At 44.7% G+C, this 20208-nt stretch overlaps 10 protein-coding genes across 10 annotated transcripts; all 10 read left to right on the top strand. All coding sequences in view use genetic code 12, as the record gives it.

Annotated features, from left to right (window-relative positions):
- Nucleotides 1-223: 223 nt before the first annotated feature.
- On the top strand, nucleotides 224-2260 carry PGUG_01638 (Zn(II)2Cys6 transcription factor; the record flags this gene model as incomplete). Its single annotated transcript, XM_001485917.1, has 1 exon — nucleotides 224-2260. The coding sequence occupies one exon, from the start codon at nucleotides 224-226 to the stop codon at nucleotides 2258-2260; it is 2037 nt and encodes a 678-aa protein (XP_001485967.2).
- A 1201-nt stretch (nucleotides 2261-3461) lies between these two features.
- On the top strand, nucleotides 3462-3929 carry HPA2 (D-amino-acid N-acetyltransferase; the record flags this gene model as incomplete). Its single annotated transcript, XM_001485916.1, has 1 exon — nucleotides 3462-3929. The coding sequence occupies one exon, from the start codon at nucleotides 3462-3464 to the stop codon at nucleotides 3927-3929; it is 468 nt and encodes a 155-aa protein (XP_001485966.1).
- PGUG_01636 (uncharacterized protein) lies at nucleotides 3790-4542 on the top strand (the record flags this gene model as incomplete). Its single annotated transcript, XM_001485915.1, has 1 exon — nucleotides 3790-4542. The coding sequence occupies one exon, from the start codon at nucleotides 3790-3792 to the stop codon at nucleotides 4540-4542; it is 753 nt and encodes a 250-aa protein (XP_001485965.2).
- Nucleotides 4543-5154: 612 nt separating this feature from the next.
- On the top strand, nucleotides 5155-6528 carry MSN4 (stress-responsive transcriptional activator; the record flags this gene model as incomplete). The annotated part of the gene is made up of 1 exon (XM_001485914.1): nucleotides 5155-6528. One exon carries the CDS (start codon nucleotides 5155-5157, stop codon nucleotides 6526-6528), a length of 1374 nt encoding a protein of 457 aa, XP_001485964.2.
- A 101-nt stretch (nucleotides 6529-6629) lies between these two features.
- Nucleotides 6630-7886, top strand: PGUG_01634 (uncharacterized protein; the record flags this gene model as incomplete). Its single annotated transcript, XM_001485913.1, has 1 exon — nucleotides 6630-7886. One exon carries the CDS (start codon nucleotides 6630-6632, stop codon nucleotides 7884-7886), a length of 1257 nt encoding a protein of 418 aa, XP_001485963.2.
- Nucleotides 7747-8925, top strand: PGUG_01633 (uncharacterized protein; the record flags this gene model as incomplete). Its single annotated transcript, XM_001485912.1, has 1 exon — nucleotides 7747-8925. The coding sequence occupies one exon, from the start codon at nucleotides 7747-7749 to the stop codon at nucleotides 8923-8925; it is 1179 nt and encodes a 392-aa protein (XP_001485962.2).
- A 152-nt stretch (nucleotides 8926-9077) lies between these two features.
- OPT6 (Opt6p) lies at nucleotides 9078-11723 on the top strand (the record flags this gene model as incomplete). Its single annotated transcript, XM_001485911.1, has 1 exon — nucleotides 9078-11723. The coding sequence occupies one exon, from the start codon at nucleotides 9078-9080 to the stop codon at nucleotides 11721-11723; it is 2646 nt and encodes an 881-aa protein (XP_001485961.2).
- A 780-nt stretch (nucleotides 11724-12503) lies between these two features.
- On the top strand, nucleotides 12504-13379 carry ILV6 (acetolactate synthase regulatory subunit; the record flags this gene model as incomplete). The annotated part of the gene is made up of 1 exon (XM_001485910.1): nucleotides 12504-13379. One exon carries the CDS (start codon nucleotides 12504-12506, stop codon nucleotides 13377-13379), a length of 876 nt encoding a protein of 291 aa, XP_001485960.2.
- A 474-nt stretch (nucleotides 13380-13853) lies between these two features.
- PGUG_01630 (uncharacterized protein) lies at nucleotides 13854-14414 on the top strand (the record flags this gene model as incomplete). The annotated part of the gene is made up of 1 exon (XM_001485909.1): nucleotides 13854-14414. The coding sequence occupies one exon, from the start codon at nucleotides 13854-13856 to the stop codon at nucleotides 14412-14414; it is 561 nt and encodes a 186-aa protein (XP_001485959.1).
- A 1677-nt stretch (nucleotides 14415-16091) lies between these two features.
- Nucleotides 16092-18995, top strand: ZCF27 (Zcf27p; the record flags this gene model as incomplete). Its single annotated transcript, XM_001485908.1, has 1 exon — nucleotides 16092-18995. The coding sequence occupies one exon, from the start codon at nucleotides 16092-16094 to the stop codon at nucleotides 18993-18995; it is 2904 nt and encodes a 967-aa protein (XP_001485958.2).
- Nucleotides 18996-20208: the final 1213 nt, after the last annotated feature.

The raw sequence follows: 20208 nt of genomic DNA, 5'->3' as shown, positions 1-20208 counted from the left end.
AATGTAATCATTCTTTCGTAACTTTAGTCCGGTAGGATGTCGGATTTCAATTTTGAAGATTTAATAAAAATTGGGTTACAGTAACTGAAAAATATTTACGAACTCACCGGTTTCTGTCCTGCATAAACCAGCACATTGGCATTAATGTAAAGTACGCTTTTTGCAATTTTCAGGTGACTTTTCGATTCAGCCGTTCAGCCATTTTGTATTGTTTGCCATTTTCATGCATTTCTACCTTTTAAATTGTTTTCGAGTTTTTCTGAAATTCTTCTTTCCTCTCATCTCTCTTGGCAATCGTAAGCGACACCCGTGCACCACAAAGTTTAATCTATCTTCGCGACTCCGATGCTGCATGTTTCTTACATTGAACACTCTTTTAGACCCCGTTCAGCAAATTTCTGATGAAACAAGCTCCAAAGATCACATGATAGCTACCTCCCCAATGCTGACTCCGACGATAAGCCTGGTAACTTCAAATCGGATTTCAAAACCCGCCGATTTAAAATCGAAATCAAAACCGGTTTCCAAACCGATGCATAATAATATCATTCTAGGGTCACGATACCGGTCCAAAACCGGCTGTGCTGGGTGTAGGAAGCGGAAAAAGAAGTGTGACGAAGTCCATCCCATTTGTGGTTCATGTAGACATCGAGGAGAGCTGTGCGAGTGGGGAGTGGTGAAGCGATATAAACCAGTGTCGCCTAGTTCTGAAGAAACCACACCCAAAATACTGGAACTACCAAAGTTGAATGATGTGGAACAGACAAGAACGACCCCAAAACTAACTGAAGTAACCCCAAAACTAACTGAAATAAACCCAAACCTGACCGAAATAGCTTCAAAACCAACCGAAATATTCCCAAAATTGGTCCTGATATCAGAAGAAACAAAAATCGTGATCCAGTCGCCAAAATCTCCCCCCTTCAGTCTGACACCCTCGGACCTTCTCCAGCTCTTTTCCCCGTCCGACTTTCTCGATTTTGACATGCCGTTACTATCATCGCCGTCTTCTACTTTCAGTCTATACTTGGACGAAGCTGGTCTTCGTTTGCTCAATTTCTACGAAAACAAAGTGGCCAAGATTCTCAGTGTGTCTCCAGAATCAAGCAACTACTTCTTAAAAACGTTTTTCACCGCGGCTCTGACCGAAGAATCGCTTATGCATGCCCTAGCGGCATGGGGAGGAGTGTTTCTGGACGGTCACGACAGCCCAGCCGTCAAATTCCACTTGGAAAAGGCCCGTCAGCTCATAAGATCCACCTACTTGAACCGAGAGGATCTCGATACCCATGGGACGTACGTAGCTATTTGCTACTATTTGATTCTGATGGGCATCGATATATGTTCTGGAGATGTTTCCAACTGGTACTATCTTTTCAACGAGTGTACAAACCTTCTCAAACGACGGGGAGGCATTGTCAAATTCTGCCAAGAAAACCATTTTTCGAACGACTCCAAATGGTTGATTTCCAACTTTCAATTCCACGACGTACTTTCGTCAGCAACCCTCAAAAGAGGCACATCTTGCGATATCGAAGAGTACAGCCGTCTTTTCAACAACTGCTTTGATATGGGGTCGTATGGCGTGGATCCCTACCAAGGATGTATCCAGCCCATTTTCCTCTTATTGGGGTCCATCATGAACACCAACGTTGAGCTCAAAGAAGAGCGAGATAAGATCAACCAGGAAATGCTAGAAGCCAACAAAAAAGGTTTGAACCTCGACAATTCGGCCCACCGACAATTGACGTTGCGACGTATACGACAATGCCACGAAGTTGAAGCCCGCTACAACAAACTACTTCTGGATATCCATTATTGTACTCCCAACCAAAGCCAGATCTCCCATATCAGCCACGACAAATGTGAAGTGGATTTGCACTTGACATTATTCGAGCTTTATCGACTCACCTGTCAAATATATCTCTTGCTTTATATCAAGCAAACCCAACCACTGTCTTCCGAAGTACAGCTCCATTTCATGAACTCGTTGGCTTACATCGAGAGCTTGATGTCTTCCAAATTGGTGCCTTCTCTTCCTATGCTGTTGTTGATTTGCGGTATGTGCTGCTGTAACGAGTACGATAGAGCTCAAGTTCGCTCCATTTTCGACAAGCTTCTGGCAACTTATACAGTTGGAAATGTGGGCAGAATATGGGAAATTGTCCAAGAAGCGTGGAAACGCAATCCGCACGGCGATGTGTGTATCGACTGGACAGATATCTGCGATGAGTTTGGCTGGAAGTTGAGTGTATGTTGAGAAATGTTGGATGATAGTAATTGATTTACTACTGATACGGCTGAATAATTGATTTTCATATGTGCTTCAACCTTGAAGGAATGCAAACTGCATTCTAATTCTATTAAACCTCAAGAATTGAAGCGATATGGATATCAAGTCAAATCACAAAAAAATTGGACAACAATCTTCCAAATATGCAGCGAATCTACTCGTTAACAATTTGAGGTAAACTTGACTTGTCTGCAAGATTCTAAAGCAAGTCCACTTCAGACCAACTCATGCCAACCTAGCTTGAAGTCTTGTATTATAAGACCCATTCACTCCATTCAGAAATAACCCAAATCAGTCATTCTTCAACTGTTTTGGAGCCAGTACACATTTCATGATAGCTCAGCACTAAGCTGAAAACTCTCCAACCATCTTATTAGTGGTAGAAAATAAGGACTGTTTTGGTCAACTTTCTTCAGGTTCAGGTTCAAGTGTAAAGCTATAATGATAATAGCACCAAATAAACTTGTTCAACAGTTCTTGTGTTATTGAATAAATTTAGCATATTTCAACTATCTTGTATTTTGCACGTTGTGAGTTCCTTGATTATCCCAACAATAGATTATGAGAAATAAGTTCTTCCTTAGATTCAGTATGCGAAATATATTGTATATTTCAAAAATTAGGCAATTATTGTCAATTTAAGCTACGACACTACGCTGGTTTTTCAAGATTTTCAAAAATGAATCAGTTTCAAGTCATACAGCTGAATGTTCTTCTTGTAATCTTATTCTATTCTTCTTTAAATGTGTCTCTATACTTTTCTACTCTTCTCACCTTTTCTTCGCTACAGGTATAATTTAGGTAGTAAGCTAGTATAGTCGCTTTCTTATATCAGTTACAGTTCATTCGAGTCTTACATCAATTCATACATTAGTGAAAGATTCTTTTTAATTAAATCTATCAACGAATTTGCAGCCATACGGCCGATAAGAATTACGACACTAAAATGGTCCAGAGTCATTGCCAGGAAAAAGCAAGATTCAAGCGAGTTTTCTAATCATACTGGGCCCACAATCAACCAAAAAAAGCAAATTTGACTCTATTCTTTACTGACTCATTTATGAGCCATCGTTCGAGCCATTGCGAATTTCCCTTTTGGGCAGGTCGATGCGTAGATTAGGGTTTAGCAAAAGATATAAAACAGTCTCACGACCCTAAAACCCCAAAAATGTCAGTGACAATCAGACCAATTACAAAAGACGACAAGGAAGCGTGGCTAGAATTGTGGAGAGGAGAAGACTCTTATTTAGTATTTTACAAGGCCATGGACAAGGTTTCCAAAGATGTGTCGGAGGTGACATTCTCGAGATTTTTGGACGAAAACGAGCCTGTGTACTCAATTGTTGCCGTGGACGATTCCACCGGAGAATTGATTGGTTTTCTCAATTATTTGACTCATAGGAACACTTGGACGGTGGAAAATGCCCTCTATTTAAATGACTTATTTGTGTCTTCCAAGTGCAGGCTCAAGGGAACAGGGCGCAAATTGATGGAATATGGCTTCAGCGAGGCCGATAGACTCAATTGCAAAAAGTGTTACTGGAGCACTCAATTTGAGAATCATCGTGCTCAATTGTTGTATACCAAAATCGGAGTCAAATCTGGTTTTCTTCTTTATCAGCGGCCGCCACAATGAATTGGAAGCTAGACTATTTATGAAGGCTATATTATGCGAATTTGTGAATCTGATGTATTTAAATGAATCTGCTTTTCTGTATGTTGCACCGGAACGAGCGCCGTTTGTGGCAACTTTTCCGCTGCAATTTGCGCATATGCATGCACAAACTAATCATCTCACCGCAGTCGCACCGCAATGCGACGTACGATGGCGCACCACTACTGCGCACACTGCGCACCAGTATTGCGCACCCACTGCACTTGCCAACCTGCTCTTCACAACACCCAAAAACACCATCATCTTCGTGACCGCAGTGGTTCTTGGCGCCACATCCCCACACCCTTCCCCACCTTTACACCACCCCGCAGCGCACGGCACGACATTGCACCGATGCTGCAAATGTCGCAGAATCGCCAAAAAAAACCACAAATTTCGCCAAATTTCACAAACTTTCAGCAAGTATAGTACTACCCTCTATTACCACAATCGTCCACAGAATCCATCCCACATCTTTTGGTCGTTTTGCCGCCGCTCCGCCCACCGTCTGCCACACACCCAGACACCTGCCGATCTGACACCCGCACGCTTATCTAATGCAGCTGCGGGTTTTTCCCGACAAGTTTCCATCTGATTGTATAGCTCATTTTCACCGTCATTTGTCAGAGCAACCGCCGGTTCATTTTGTGGCATCTTCTTTCGTGAGGGCCCAATTTACTCCCAAAATTAGTTGTGTAACCCTAAAACTTATCAGAAACACAATTTGGAGCCAAAAGTGTCGATTGGCTATTTTTGATAGTGTGTTGGTGTTTGAATTTGGAGTTTTTCCGAGCGAAATTTCGAACTTTTGGTGAGCTAGAAGCAACCAGTAGCCCCGGAAGTATACTTTTGCTTCATCAAACGAGTTTATCGGTGTTTTTCAACCTAAAAATCTCACTTTTTTTGCTTATCTCTGCCACAGTAGCCGGTCTCGGCATTGATAAGTTTGGTTAATTTTGCCACTCAAATCGCGGCAGCTGAAGTGTCCGAACATTTGCACGCTTCCGCATCCACGGGCCGGTTTCTTTACCCGAAACAACTAACAAAAAATCCGTGGCACTCACTTGCCTACCACAACGTGGTACCACTGTCGTGCGGCCATACGTGGGTAACTCACGAACTGCGGCGTAATTCTCAGTCCGCGCACGGTATTTCCTATCATCTTGCGTAACTCAGCTTCGCGCGCCCAGCCTTATCGCCGTCTATAATGGCGCAACAATCACTGGTGTTCGACACCTACCTCACAAACTACACCTCCGGGCTTGGAACCCCCACAGACCCGCCCACGGACATGCCCGCGGAGTACCAGGATCCCACCCAGCTCCGGTCCAGCTCGTCTGCCACTGCCGCAGCTATGGCTGCAACTGGCTACGGTTTCGAGCGACTCCATGAATTGCCCGAGTTTCCCTCTATGGAGGTGCCCGATCTCAATTCCCAGCTTGAATTGCACAACGAGGTGTTTTTTGGCCCGCCAGCTGACGAATACTCCCACATAAGAGCGCTGATGTCGTCATCTTCGTCGTCGTTGCCGCAACCAAAAACCACTGCCAATACCACCCCGGAGTTTGTTTCTCCGCCCAAACATCACCGACTGTCTTCCACGTCGAGTCTTCCCATAGACCAACTCAATTTGTTGAGCATCAAGCCACCAGCTCCCTTATCTTCGACGCTGACTCCGTCTCCACGAAACGGCATTTTCCCCAGATCCCAGGACCAAAACGACCTGGAAAATCCCACCATTAATCCGCTCCAATTGCTCAATATGCAACCCAACCAAGCCTCCGCTTCCACCCAACCAAACAACAACGGAACCGCAAAGTACATTCTTCCATCTTCATCGTCTTCTCCAGCTCTTTCCACACTTTTCCTCGAGAGCCAAAATGGCTCCAATCCACCAGCACCCAAACGGCTGCACTCCATCAGCTCTCCCAACGCATTTGACTTCAATATGAACGACGAATGTTTCAACGCCATTTCGTACTGGCTCAACAATACCCTCAAGAATGCCGACGAGCGCGACCTTCGAGCAGCGGAAATTGTCGTCAATCCCACCGGAATCATCAAGCCTCCTCATTACCGCCGGCGCAATTCGATCCAGGTTGTTAGTCGGCCCGCCGACAGAAGAATGGAAACCAGACGAAGACGTCGTAGTTCCATGATGGAAACTGACGAAAATGTCGACGAAAATGTGGAAGAAGACATGGAAACCAATACAGGAAACGACCCACACGCCCCACAATCATTACCCTCTGCCTCATCAACAGCAACTACTCCAATGACGCCGGTCCATAAAGTGTCTCCAAGTTCTACAGCCGACGATGACGATGATGGAAAACCATTTCCCTGTCCAGATTGTTCGAAACAATTCAAGCGGTCCGAGCACCTCAAGCGGCATATCCGGTCGGTGCATTCTAACATAAGACCGTTCCATTGCAAGTATTGCGACAAGAAATTCAGTAGATCTGACAATCTTGCCCAGCACTTGAAGACACACTACAAGGTCAATGCCAATGGATCTACATCGATTATCTACGGCAACCCCAATGTGCACAACAGAGGAGGAAGAAGGGCCAGTAAGTAGCAAATAGGACCGAATACTCAGTATGACTTCGTGGATCTGTAATCATGTGTAGAAGCCTGTGTAGAAACTGTGTGGAACCTGTGTAGAAGCCGCTCCGCAGAATGTTCCTGCACGACCACGCGAGCGAATGCGCCGCCCTTCCACATGCGGATAAATGTAAACTCAAGTGGTCATTTTTCCTGCACCTACCCCCAGGAGACGGTCCCTCGGAAATGGGAACACACCCATACACCTACTTCGGGGGAACCCAATTTCATCACGAAACCAGCAACCAATTTGTATCAACTTCAATGTCGGTTTATCTGAACCAAAAGTTATCGCCCCAGGCGATATATCAACAGAAGTTAAAGCAGGGTGTTTACCATTCACCTGGTTTGCCAACTGTAGGTGTCAATTCTTCTGCGTCCGATGCAGCTGCATTACTCGCAGCAAGTACCGACCTTACTGTGAAGCCATCGTATGAACGCACGGTGGCTGCAGAGGCGCATACCGCTGCAGTGGCAGCAAAGAGCCAGAAGCCACAACCGGAAGTCAAGAAATCCTCGTCATCGTCCGGAATTGGTCTTGGTGTCCCCTCATTTACTGGGTCGGGAATTTATGCTGCAGCATCCCGGAACTCAACTATGTCGATGTCGACGAGAACTGAGCCGGAAAAAGACTACAGAAGTGGACTTGCACCCAAGGCGGCAGATGCATCGTTGAACATCCACAAGATTTCCGAATTGGCCACGAAAAACTCGTCCAAATCTCTCAACCTGAGATTTAACCCGGAACTCGATTACCGGTCCGGTTTGAAGCAAAAACCCGCAGAGTACTTGAACCAGGATGAGGAGGATCTTGCAGCAGAAGGTGCAGCTGCATCGCTTAAGCACGGCGCGGGTGCTAGTGATGCAGCATCTCTCAAGACGAGAAGTACCTCATTTAAGGCTTCAGATGTCGTAGGAAGTACCTTGTTGGGAGCTGCCAATGCTCGTGCCCAAGAGCGCTTGCAAACGTTGTCTCTGCAGCCAGGAGATTTCAAAGCTCAGGCTCAAGCGTATGCCAATGCATTGGCTATTGCGCAAAAAAATAGCAATGAGAGATTGAAACGCAACGCTGAAGGTCATATAGATCTCGGTGGAGGTTTGACGATGACCCAGAAGGAGTTGGATGCCATGGCAGCGTTGGTGGTTCAGCCTGTGTTGAGTGATATTTCCACTAAAGCTTCAGCTCAGCGGGATGCGGATGCTTCTGCGAAGAAAAAGCAGGAAGAACTCGTCAAGAAACACGACAAGGGCCAAGCAAGAGGAAATCGAGAGGAAGCTCAAGGAGAAGGCCGAGTTGGAGAAGGCAAAGAAGGAGCGGTTGGACGCCAATGAGGCTCGTAAAGAAGAGGAAAGAACCAAGTATGCAGATTACCAGGCTGAAAGAGAAGAAGAACTCAAGCAAAAGGTAGCTGAATTGAAGGAGAAAGAAGCCCAGTACGCCGAGGAGAAGGAGACTTTGTTGGCAGAGAAGCTGGAGAACCAGGCGAGAATCGATGAAGAAGAACAAGCCAAGATTGACGAGCGTAAGAAAGAATTGGAGGAAATGCAGGCAGAAAAAGATGAAGTATTGAAGCCTGTTTTGGAGGAGTTGGAGGTTGAAACCACCAAGCTTAAGGAAGTTACCGATGCTCGCGACCAGCTTCGTGAAGAAGTTAAGACTGGAGAAACCCACCAGGAAGAGTATGAGAAGAAGGTTGTTGAACTTAACGAAAAGTTGGAAACGGTCAAGGCAGACATTGAGAAGTATACTGGGGACCTTGAGGAGTCCACCAGGACCGCAGAGGACACTAGCAAGGAAGTGGATGAGCTTCATCAGCAGCTGGCCGACGAGTTGAAGTTGGCTGAGGACTCGCACAAAGAATTGGATGCGAAAATCCAGGACTTGGAAACCCAGCAGAAGGATCATTTGGTCACCAAGAAGGAACAGAAGCAGTTGATTCTTAAAAACTTGGATGAAAGGGTTAAAGAAGAACATGCCATCAACGCCGAATTGCCTGAGCACATGAGAAAGGAGGTCAACGAGAAGAAATTGAGAGACGTGGGGGACTTATTTGGAGACGACGAGGTTCCAGAACAAAAACCACTGAACGTGGCTGCAAAAAAAGAACCTAAAGAGACAACAGCTCCGGTTTCCAAAGTTGCACCCACCTCCAAACCGGCGGTTTCTAGTGCCAAAAACGAGAAAAAGAGCGGGCTCAAGCGTTTCACCAAGTACTTTTCCTCGAAACCTCCCAAGGCTGCCGAGCCAGTTCCCAGAGCCAAATCTGTGAAAAAGGAGCATCTGATTTCCGAGGCTAGCAACGCTGATTTCGATGACATTTCGTCCAGCAACGAGAAAAACAAGGGCGGTTTGTTCAAGGAGGAAATATAATGCGAGCATGAGCCGGCATCAGTTCGTGTATCAGGCTGTGTAGTCTATAGAGGATAATTGTACTATGTTTAATTTTGGCGTATGCAGTAGAAGCTGCGCGATCGATTTCATGTCCGCATCTCGCATTATCGCGATTTGTGCTGAAAGTGTAGATGAGCTACGTTGAATTGGACGACTTGGGCGACCACCACAAGTCAACTGAGCTTAGCCAGCCGTTCCTCGGTGAACAAGTTGAGCTTGGTGAGCAGCCTAAGTCTGGGACATCATCGCTTTCTCCACACCAACTTCACTTGATTCTCTTGAAACTTGGAGTAATTTCTGACTCAGTTACGCATGTTCCTGTCGAGGAAACATTAGAGTTTCTTCTGCCCGACACCCTCTATATGATGGAACGGATCACAAACATCACCATTGACGAGTCTTTGGGCATTTTGCGAGAAGCACTAGTTGAACACAATGGTGATGTCAATTTCTCAAAAGAAGACTACAATTTTATACACCAATTGGTAGCGATGATTCCTCAAGATTCCAGTCAAGAAAATGTCTCGGATTGGAATTTACAAGTACGCATTGAAGCCGCTCTTATAAAGTACCATTCACCATACCCCGAAATTCGGGCCATCACAGACCCCACAGACGACCCCCATATTCCAGTTGCAACGATCCGTGCGTACTCAATTGGGCTATTTTGGACATTTATTGGGTCCATCATCAACAATTTTTTCGTCCACAGACTTCCTTCTATATCGCTTGGACCCCATACGGTGCAATTACTTCTTCTTCCCACCGGTAGACTTTGGGAAAAATACATGCCCGAGCAGATCAAAGTGAAAAATTGGACCCTAGAACTTAATCCTGGACCCTTCACTGCCAAGGAAATGATGTTGAGCACCATAATGTACTCTTGTTCTGCTGGGACTCCATACCTGATATACAATATTTTTGTGATGAAACTTGAAAGGTTCTACAATCTCAAGTGGGTAACACCATTTTTTCAAGTTTTGCTCATAGTTTCGACCCAATTTTTAGGATTTGGGTTTGCTGGAATCATGAGAAAAGTGTGTATCTATCCCAAGATTGCAATCTGGCCCACCATACTTCCAACTATAGCTCTCAACAGAGCACTCATCACCCCAGAATTACCCCACAGTCCTGCCATCAATGGGTGGAAAATTTCAAGGTACCGGTTTTTTTTCGTCGTTTTCGTGGCCAGTTTTCTCTACAATTGGATCCCCTCATACTTATTCACAGCTCTTTCATACTTCAACTGGCCCACTTGGTTCAATCCCAATCTGGTTCATTTGAATAATATTGCCGGATTCAAGCATGGTTTGGGTCTCAATCCCATACCTTCATTCGACTGGAACATGCTCAATTCTGGTCTTTGTCTCACCTTGCCGTACTATACCTATGTCAACAGCTATGCTGGAGCGTTCATGGGCTTTTTTGTGATTTTGGGAGTTTACTACACCAACAATAAGTGGAGTGGATATTTTCCCATTAATTCCAACCAACTTTTCAACAACAAGGGTCAAGTTTACAATGTTCACGACATTCTAGACAGCAAGAATGCCTTTGATAGTGCCAAGTACAACAAGGTAGGACCTCCGTACTTCAGCGCTGCGAATTTGGTGCTTTATGGAGCCCATTTCTGCCTTTATCCTTTTGCAATTTTGTACCATTTTATCACAGAATGGGACTCGATGAAGACCAGCTTTATAAACGTGTGGGGTCTGGTGACGGACTTTCGTTCCACAGATACTTTTGGAAAGTACAGAGAAGATGCTCATTGCAAAATGATGTCCAAATATGAAGAGGTTCCCAACTGGTGGTTTTTGTCCATTTTATGTGTGAGCGTTGTGTGTGCCATATTATGTGTTTCGCTCTATCCAACCGAGACACCGGTATGGGGAGTTTTCCTCACCATTGGCGTCAATTTTTTGTTCCTAATTCCCATCACAGCAATTGCGTCTGTTACCGGATTCACTTTTGGGCTCAATGTTCTCGTGGAACTTTTGGTAGGATACTGTATTCCCAACTCAGGCATAGCCCTAATCACCCTCAAGAGCTACGGCTACAATATAGACAGCCAGGCCAGCAATTACATCACCGATCAAAAGATAGCTCATTATGCCAAGATTCCTCCACGGGCCATTTTCAAGGGTCAAATGCTAGCCACTGGTTTAAGTGTAGTGATAGCGTTAATTATAGCCAACTGGCAAATCAACAATGTTGCGGATATATGTGACATTGACCAAAAAGACCGGTTTAGTTGTCCCGGCGCAAACACATACTTTTACTCCAGTATCCAGTATGGAGAAATTGGTCCAGCAAAAGTTTTCAGCGGTCTTTATCCCCAGCTCAAATGGTGCTTTTTGCTAGGCGCCGTGTTGGTCTTTCCCTGTGCTTGGCTCAAGAAGAATCTTCCCACAAAATTTTCGAGATATTTCCACCCAACGATCATCATCGGAGGGTTCCTTTTGTATGCCCCATACAACCTCCTGTACTTTACTGGCGGGCTATATCTCTCTTATTACTTCATGTACCATATCAAGGGAAGGTACTTGCAATGGTGGGAGAAGTATAACTATTTGTTAACCAGTGCTCTTTCGGCCGGAGTTGCGTTCAGTGCGTTGATGATTTTTTTCACAGTTCAGTATAACGGCGACGAACTCAATTGGTGGGGAAACAACGTGTCCAGTCAAGGCATTGAGGGCGGAAAAGGGCAGGCAACTTGGCTCAAGCCGGAAAATGCTCCTGATGGGTATATTGGATTAAGAAAGGGCCATTTTCCATGACTGCATACAACCCATTTGCAACAATAAATGAGTCACTGTGAATCATAATACTAGAGTCTAGACTGATTCTGGACTGAATCTGGACTGAATGCGGACTGAATGCAGAATTCTGACGAATGCGGAATTCGACTGAATACACATTTCAGCCGCAAGAGTCAATTAAATTAGTCATATCCGATACCACCGAGATGGCCCGAATGCGCGGCTGAAGCTTTGACGTATATGCAAGATCTTTCCCCGAAAACCGAATTATGAGTCTAAAACACAAGAGGGGTAGATTTCAGCCTGAAACCCCAAACTATATAAACGGGCCTGGTGCCTCAATTCATCATGAAGCTTCGACATACTCTTGTAATATGCGCTTTGTGCGCGGCTGCAAATGCCATTTCTGTTTCCAATTTTCTCCTTCGGCGACTTGTTTCGTCGGCTACCGACGACTACGGAAGACCCAAACCCCACCAGGACCCACAACAACTGGATCCCTACGTTGAGGCTTCTGAAATTGCTGCAAAACCATCAGTATCTGCAGGACCAGATTCGTCAAAGTCCATGTCGTCCACCCAAAAAGGCAGTGCTGCTGGACTACCGACGCTCCCATTGGCGCCCTTAGTGGCCCTTTTGCTTATTTAATATCCAAATATAATACTGCAATACATCCAATTGGCAAATAGATCTTGTAGAGTCATTTCGCAACTTTGTCCCGGTACTGCATACAGCCCACCACCCCGCTGGCCCGAGCATCGGTGAAAAATAAAAGCTGGAGAACCTCTACTAGTCACCATGTTTCTCAAATCGTCGCCCTTTTTGAGAACGGTGCGATGCAAGTCGTCGAGCCTGACATCTGCTCTTGCGTACAAGCAGCTCCACCGTAACCAAAAAAGACCTCCACTTCCAACTTTTGAAACGCCAAATTGGTCGGCCGATTCAGCGGTTCTGTCCATCTTGTATGAGACTCCTTTACCCTCCAAAGCGCCCCGGAAACAACATGTTTTGAATTGTTTGGTGCAGAACGAGCCTGGTGTGTTGAGTAGTGTTTCCGGAACTCTTGCAGGACGTGGATTCAACATTGATTCGTTGGTGGTTTGCAACACCGAAGTGAAAGATTTGTCACGAATGACGATTGTTTTGGCCGGACAGGACGCCGTGGTGGAACAAGCACGTAGACAGATCGAAGACTTGGTCCCTGTGTACGCGGTGTTGGATTATACCAACTCGGAGATCATCAAGAGAGAACTTCTCTTGGCCCGGGTTTCCTTATTGGGACCAGAATATTTCCAGGAATTGATTGCCACTCACAAACTGCAAACAGATGACATTCCCGACTTGTCTGCCAGCGAACTGCAGTTCCACCCTACAAACTTGGCGCCATCCGAAGCATTGAGACAGAAACACTCGCATTTGAGTAGCATTCTGACCATCACCGAAAAATTCGGAGGACGCATTGTGGACATCAGCGACCGCAATGTGATTGTGGAATTGAGTGCCAAGCCTTCGCGGGTGTCGTCATTTATCCAATTGTTGCATCCATTTGGGATTTTGGAGATTGCCCGTTCGGGTATGATGGCACTTCCAAGAACGCCGTTGGAAGCGTTTGAACAAGACGAAGATTTGGAAGCTTCGGATATCGTGGATGTGTCGCAGTTGCCACCGGGTTGAGAAACAAAGAGTGCACTGTAATTTAAAAAGAATTTGCAGCCATTTGAAAATTTCCAGCTGCCTAAATTGCAGCCATTTATGTGATTACTAGACTATTCATAATTCGTAGCACTTATAAAGATTTGACTATGCCACTAGTAAACTCGGAATGTAGTTTATTGGTAAGTTTTCTTTACTTCAGTACAGTGTTCCATCTCGATTTCGTGCGAATATATTTGATGTAGAACACTTGCAAATCAAGGTGAATAATGTGAAAAAGAATGAACACTTGGATGAAATTTGGATTCGTTAACCTCTTTTTCTGGCTCAACTTCCCTCATCTTTCTCTGCACTTGATATGTAAAATCAGTAGAAATCAGTAGGAATTAGCAACCTATGGTCTGCATATGTCTGCCTTAAGCCTCTTATCGGAGCAATCGGAGGAACCGATTCATTTTCTATGAAGCATCCTTGTGCTGAAATGTTCCGAAAACTATGACAATCAAGAAAATTCATGACCAATACGCATACGACTCCAGAGGAAATCCAACAGTAGAAGTGAAATTGATCACCAACAAAGGTTTATTCAGATCAATCGTCCCATCTGGTGCCTCCACCGGAAGCCATGAAGCAATTGAGTTGAGAGATGGAGACAAGTCCAAATGGTTAGGTAAAGGAGTTACCAAGGCTGTACACAATGTCAATACTGTCATTGCTCCTGCGATAATCAAAGAAGATATGGATATCAAGAACCAACAACCCGTTGACGATTTTCTCAACTCTTTGTACGGCACAGACAACAAATCCAACTTGGGCACCAACACAATTCTTGGTGTTTCTCTTAGTATAGCGAGGGCAGCCGCTTCTGAAAAAGGGATCCCATTCTACAGGCACTTGGCTGAGCTTAGTGGCACAAACAAAGACAAATTTGTAATGCCTGTTCCATTTTTGAATGTGCTTAATGATGGTTCTCACGCCGGAGGAGCGTTGGCTTTTCTTTTCTCAAGAATTCATGATTGCTCCAACTGGCGCACCGTCTTTTTCCGAGGGTCTTAGGTATGCCTCAGAGGTTTACCACACATTGAAGTCGATGGCTAAGCAGAAGTATGGGACTTCAGCTGAAACGTAGGTGATGAGGGCGGCATAGCTCCAAAAGTTGAAACACCAAGAGAAGCGCTTAACTTGATCGTGGCTGCAATTGATAAGGCTGGTTACTCAGGAAAAGTCCACATTGCTCTCGATCCCGCATCTTCAGAATTTTTCAAAGATGGTAAATATGATTTGGACTTCAAGAACCCCAATTCCGATAAGTCAAAGTGGTTGTCTGGTGAGCAGTTGGCTTCCTTGTATCTGCAATTAAGTGATGAGTATGCGATTATCTCGTTGGAAGATCTATTTGCGGAGGATGACTGGGACTCCTGGGTTCATTTTTTTCCCAAAATTGCTGGCCGTATCCCCATCGTGGCTGACGATTTTACTGTCAGAAACACTCGCAGAATAAAAGAGGCCATTGAAAAAAAGGCTGCAAATTCTCTTTTGTTGAAAGTCAATTAAATAGGTACACTTTCCGAATCTTTTGAAGCAGCCGCTACGGCATTCGATGCCAAATGAGGTGTAATGGCCTTACACAGATCAGATGAAGCAGAAGATATTTTCATCGCTGATTTGACTGTTGGCTTGCGGACAGGCCAACTCAAAACAGGAGCTCCAGCTCGCTCTGAAAGGTTGGCAAAGTTGAACCAGCTCCTCAAAAGCGAGAAAGAGCTCGGTGATAAAGCCATTTATGCTGGAGAAAAATTTCACAGTGGCCATTTGATATGAGATTTCAATCAGCTTTATAGTTGCGAGTCTGCTTCATTTCAATCTGGTTCATTTTAACAATCTGGTTCATATTAACATTCTGGTTCATTGAACAATCTGTTTCATTTCAACACTTAGCTTGACTCTTTTTCGAGATGTTTCCGCCGTGTTCTAATTTCAATGACACTTACAAGCCTTAGGAACAATGAAAGTGCTTTAGGAAAAAGACAAATATAATTGCAGCGGAAACCAACAAATCAACTAAACCAATAATTGAAGAAACCAAAAACTTGACGAAACAAATCATTGAAGAAACCAAAAACTTGAAGAATCCAAAACTTGAAGAAACAATGTACCGGTGAAGAAATCATTTTGTTCATGCTGATCTCTTCAGCCAAAACTCTTGTTGATTCAGGCGCTACAATACATTTGACAAGTTATAAGTCTCTTGGATTCCTTAGTAACAAAATCTTCCTCGAATAGCATAGAATTCTTGTCTGTCTGATTAATATTGATTCAGTAAGGCTTGTTCTTGAATTAGAGGGTGGACAGTTTTGGAAACAATTTGCTTGAAACCGTATTCATTTTTGGATTGGCATCAGTGCGGAAATTGAAGGGGCTACTAAATTGAAATAGATACATGCATCTTGATTCAAGTGCTCATATATCGAGACTTCTTGAAGTATTCATCGTTTTGGCGTACTTCAATCTCAATTCTTTCGCACTTGGCACTCACGTGACTTCAAGGATTCGCGCTGCAAAATTCAACCAACAAGCGGCGCAGCCTGTGCAACTGTTTTATTTATTCGAAAACCACTAGTCACCAAAACCTATAATTCCACCCCCAAACTCACCACACCCGCAGCTTTCCATAACCATTGCTTCCATACGTCTTCGTTGCATTATTGTCTTTTTCTATGCATACTTTTTTTCATGAACAACAACCATCCCACACGAAACCCAAATCAGGGTCCACCAGCACCACTTCCAGCAACAAACCAGGGTCCCCCCCAGCCACCTCCGCCCCTGAATTTGCCACTTCCTCAAGCTCCCGGCTCAAATCCTGAAAATTATATGATGCCTCTTGGTTATGTCATGGGTACTCCAATGTACCCTTCCAACACTATGAACTATGTACACCCGCAACTAGACCAGCCGCCATGGCCCCAGACCTACTCGCGTGGCACAGATCCCCGCTACTTTCACCAGTCGCAAGTTCAATCTTCGCCGTTGCCTCAGCAAGTTGAGCAGCCGTTCCAAAAACCTCAACCACGTCCAAACTCCGGGCTGCCAGCTTATACGCCGCGTGAACCCCCTCAGCAGGAGAGCATTCAAGAAGAAAGGCTGGCGGCTGGTCCGAAAACCGTAGCGAATTTACCGCGAAAAAGAGCGCTCACTGCCTGTGATGCCTGTCGAATAAAGAAAGTCAAATGCGATAATGTGCGTCCTAAATGCGGATCTTGTATAAAAAACAAGATTCACGAATGCCACTACAAGTCGGATGACCCATACAAAGATTACTCAAATTTGGACGCCGCATCGCTGGCAATCATGATGAAATTGGACGCTATCATTCGAGACGTCAAACAAATCAAAGGCGAACGGGCTCCAGATTCTGTCTCCGTCACACATACTGTTCGCTCTGCCATCTGGGACATGTCCGTCAGCTCCATCCTTCGATGGAACTACTTCCAGCAGTGCTCGGGAATATCCCAAGAGACGGTTGATCTGAAGATTACGAGTATAAGTAGCCGACTTTTGCGGCCTCTGCCGGATCCCATAGGCAAGAAATGGCGCCAGGTGAGCTCTCTGCAATTCCACCGAGATATCGAGAACTTTATTGCTGCCAATGTCACCAGCTTGTACAACTCATTTTTCCTCAATTGTCACACAAAAATTCCAATTTTGGACATCCAGCAGATCTTGGGAATGTTTGAAATCTTCATTCTCGTGAAGAGAGCCCATCCGTCGGTAACGCTTCCCAAAATCTTGGATGATTTTAGTGATCAAGGCGATGGTCCATCGTCATTATATTCATCTTCGTTAAAATCTTGTGGTGCCAAAGACCTCCTCTACAGGAGAGAAGCCTACAAGAGGCTCTGCGAATCCACCCCATTTTTTCTCATGGTTGTCTCCTTGGGACTTTTGAGCACGGAGATTCAGTTGAACAACATCACCGAGTTTGCTAATTCGATCTCGGAAAGAGACTCACTTTCTTTCAGCTGCCTCGATTCCAATGCAACAATTCCAGAAAATCTTCCTGCCAGCAGAATGGAGTTATCTCGCTTAATAGCAGAGTACGCCAGATACATTTCCATCCTATACCCTGCCACTGCAGAGGAGCATTCCCCTTCCAAAATCATGTACCATCTTTTGTTGAGTCAATTTGAGCTTCTTGCTTTGCGTCCCTTGGCAGCCTATAAAGAAGTGGTGACTTCGTGCCAGCAAATGGTGTATCATTTGCAAGGGACCAAGTACAAGCAGTTGGACGAGTCGGCTCAGGAACGCACCAATCTATTATTTTGGGGCTGTCTCAAACTTGAGAATGAGCTTCGTACGGAGTTGTCTCCTTCAGTTCCTTCCAGTGGAATCAATGATATCGTTCCACCCATTGCATTTCCCAAAGTTCCAAGATCTGCCATTTCACAAGACGACAACGAAAGCGATGTTCCTGGAGAATTGAAGGCTTTGTCGTATAATTACGTCGACAGGCAATCGTGGTACTTTTTCTTGACGGAAATTGCGTTTCGAAAAGTAGACAACCTTATGTACGAAGACTTTTTTCTTCAAGATCATGTCACAGCACAAACGTGGGATTCCCCTGATTTCAGCAGCTGCCATGTGTGGCACAATGTGGTCAAATACTTGAACCAGTATAATGGCATTATCAACTCACTCAATCCAAAGGTTCGAGATTTCGTGTTGCAAGAGGTGAACAACGAACAGATATACAAAAATATCAAGAAGAAATGGACGAAACTCAAGAGTCCTGCTTCCAAGGAACCAGACGTGCTCGATCAGTTGGACGAATTTCTCATGGACGATGATTTGTTAATTAAGATGCAATCTGAATCCATCATATTTATCAAAAGTCGAATCGTTTCCTCCAAGTTACTTCTTTTTCGTCCTTTGGTGTACTTGATTCTTGAGGACAAAATTGGGCCGTCTGAGCTTTTCGAAGCTGTACTCTCGGTTCTTCACACGGAAATGTCACGACAAAACGCAAAGCAGTATTTGAGCAGCGACGATGTGTCTTCAACCCACGAGTCTTCTGGGGGGTTTTCCAACTGGGATGATGTCGAACTCAACTATCAGAACTTGATGCAAGCTCCAAACGTGTACCAAAAGCTGTATCCCGATGAGGATTTCTCGCTGCTCATTGAGTACGACGAACCTTCAAAAGCTGATCCGCTAAAGTTCAAGCTTACTAGCGTCGACGAAGCACGAGCAAAAGTTTTGAGAGCATTTGTTCAGCATCTAATTTCCATTCCAAAGCTATCGATGCCCAAAATTTTGTCGCACAGACACCCAGGTACATGGTATGTTATCCGCAATACCGTGATTGGAGTCATCTATATGTTTTTGCTTTATCTGAAAATTACTGGGTTGTTGATGGAATGTGCTCGAAACCCGGTTTTCCAAAAACTCCTCAGTGGCCAGCCTGACGTGCTGAGTCCAGAAGACATGGCCAAAATGGTTGACTCGGTGATTCTGAAGCAATCGGTGATGTCTAACCTCGAACATACAAGCTTTGTTCTTGAGTACTTGAAAGACGAATGCCCAGATTGCGAGGTATACCTCGAAATTATCAATGGTCTAATGGAAAAGCTACAGTAAAAAAAGCATAGAAAAGCAAAGAAAACGAATTGCAATATTATCGAAGAAAGCCATTACATTCTACAGTGAAATACTGAACCAAGTCAGTGAAATGGACCAAACTCAAATGTCAAGCATATCATCCAAACTGCATTTCAGCAGACCAACAACTAAACTTCCCGGAGGGGTTTGCTCATTAGCCTATTGTTCAATTTGCAGCCGCGAGAATTGCGCCGCATAAAGTGGAAACTCCGACATCGCAATTGCTGCGAAATATCTTCATGAGTGAACAACACACCCATTATGATTTTGAAATCAAGGAACAAGACAGGTTTCTTCCAATTGCCAATGGTACGTACTATAATTCAGCAAGTTAGAATTGTTCTAACCCAGTTGCACGAGTGATGAAACTGGCACTTCCGCCGCATGCCAAACTTTCCAAAGAATCCAAAACTTGCATTCAAGAATGCGTTTCCGAGTTCATATCGTTCATAACGAGTCAAGCATCCGACAACGTGTTGCACGAGAAGCGGAAAAGCATCAATGGCGAAGATGTGTTGTGGGCCATGTATACACTTGGGTTTGAGAGCTATGCGGAAATTCTCAAAATATACTTGGCCAAGTATCGGCACCACGAGCAGCTTGAGGCGTCCAAAAGAACTCCAAGAAGACGAAAAAGAGCGCAAGAAGAGGATGCCGAAAGTTTCGAGGGCACAGGATCGGATTCCGAGTTTTCGCAGCTGTACTCGCCTAGCATGGAGCCGGGGTATTTCGAGTACCCTGAGCGAATGGACGAGGTATTGGGGCAATTTATGTGAGGAAGGAGAGAAAGGAAGGTAAAGGAAAGAAAACGAAAGAGAACGAATTTCTTGGCATTGAGAAGCTTCATCAGAACTTTTTTCATCTAAAAAAACGGCTTTTTCCGTTCAAGAATCGATTTCAATTTCGGCTTGTCTGAACCTCCATTTTCATTCTTTTCCCAATTGCCCAGCCGTCCAATTACAATTCTCCACTGAAACCTTCGACTGCGGCGGCTATTCGTATACTACGAGCAGCCAACAGACCAAAAACGATCGCCAGTCGACCGCCAAATAAATTATTCTAATACACTTCTACAACGATTTCACCCTTTCTTGTATCAAGACAAACACCCCATTTTCCTTTTCCCCTTTATTTTTCATCACCAATTTGTTCGTCGCTTTCCACCTTCCTTCTCCTGCAAGAAATATTACCC

The sequence above is a fragment of the Meyerozyma guilliermondii genome, genomic scaffold, assembly GCF_000149425.1.
Source record: "Meyerozyma guilliermondii ATCC 6260 scaffold_2 genomic scaffold, whole genome shotgun sequence".
In the NCBI taxonomy this organism is placed as follows: Eukaryota; Fungi; Ascomycota; class Pichiomycetes; order Serinales; family Debaryomycetaceae; genus Meyerozyma; species Meyerozyma guilliermondii.
The sequence above is the reverse complement of the archived record's forward strand: the minus strand, read 5'-3'. Positions and strand labels throughout refer to the sequence as shown.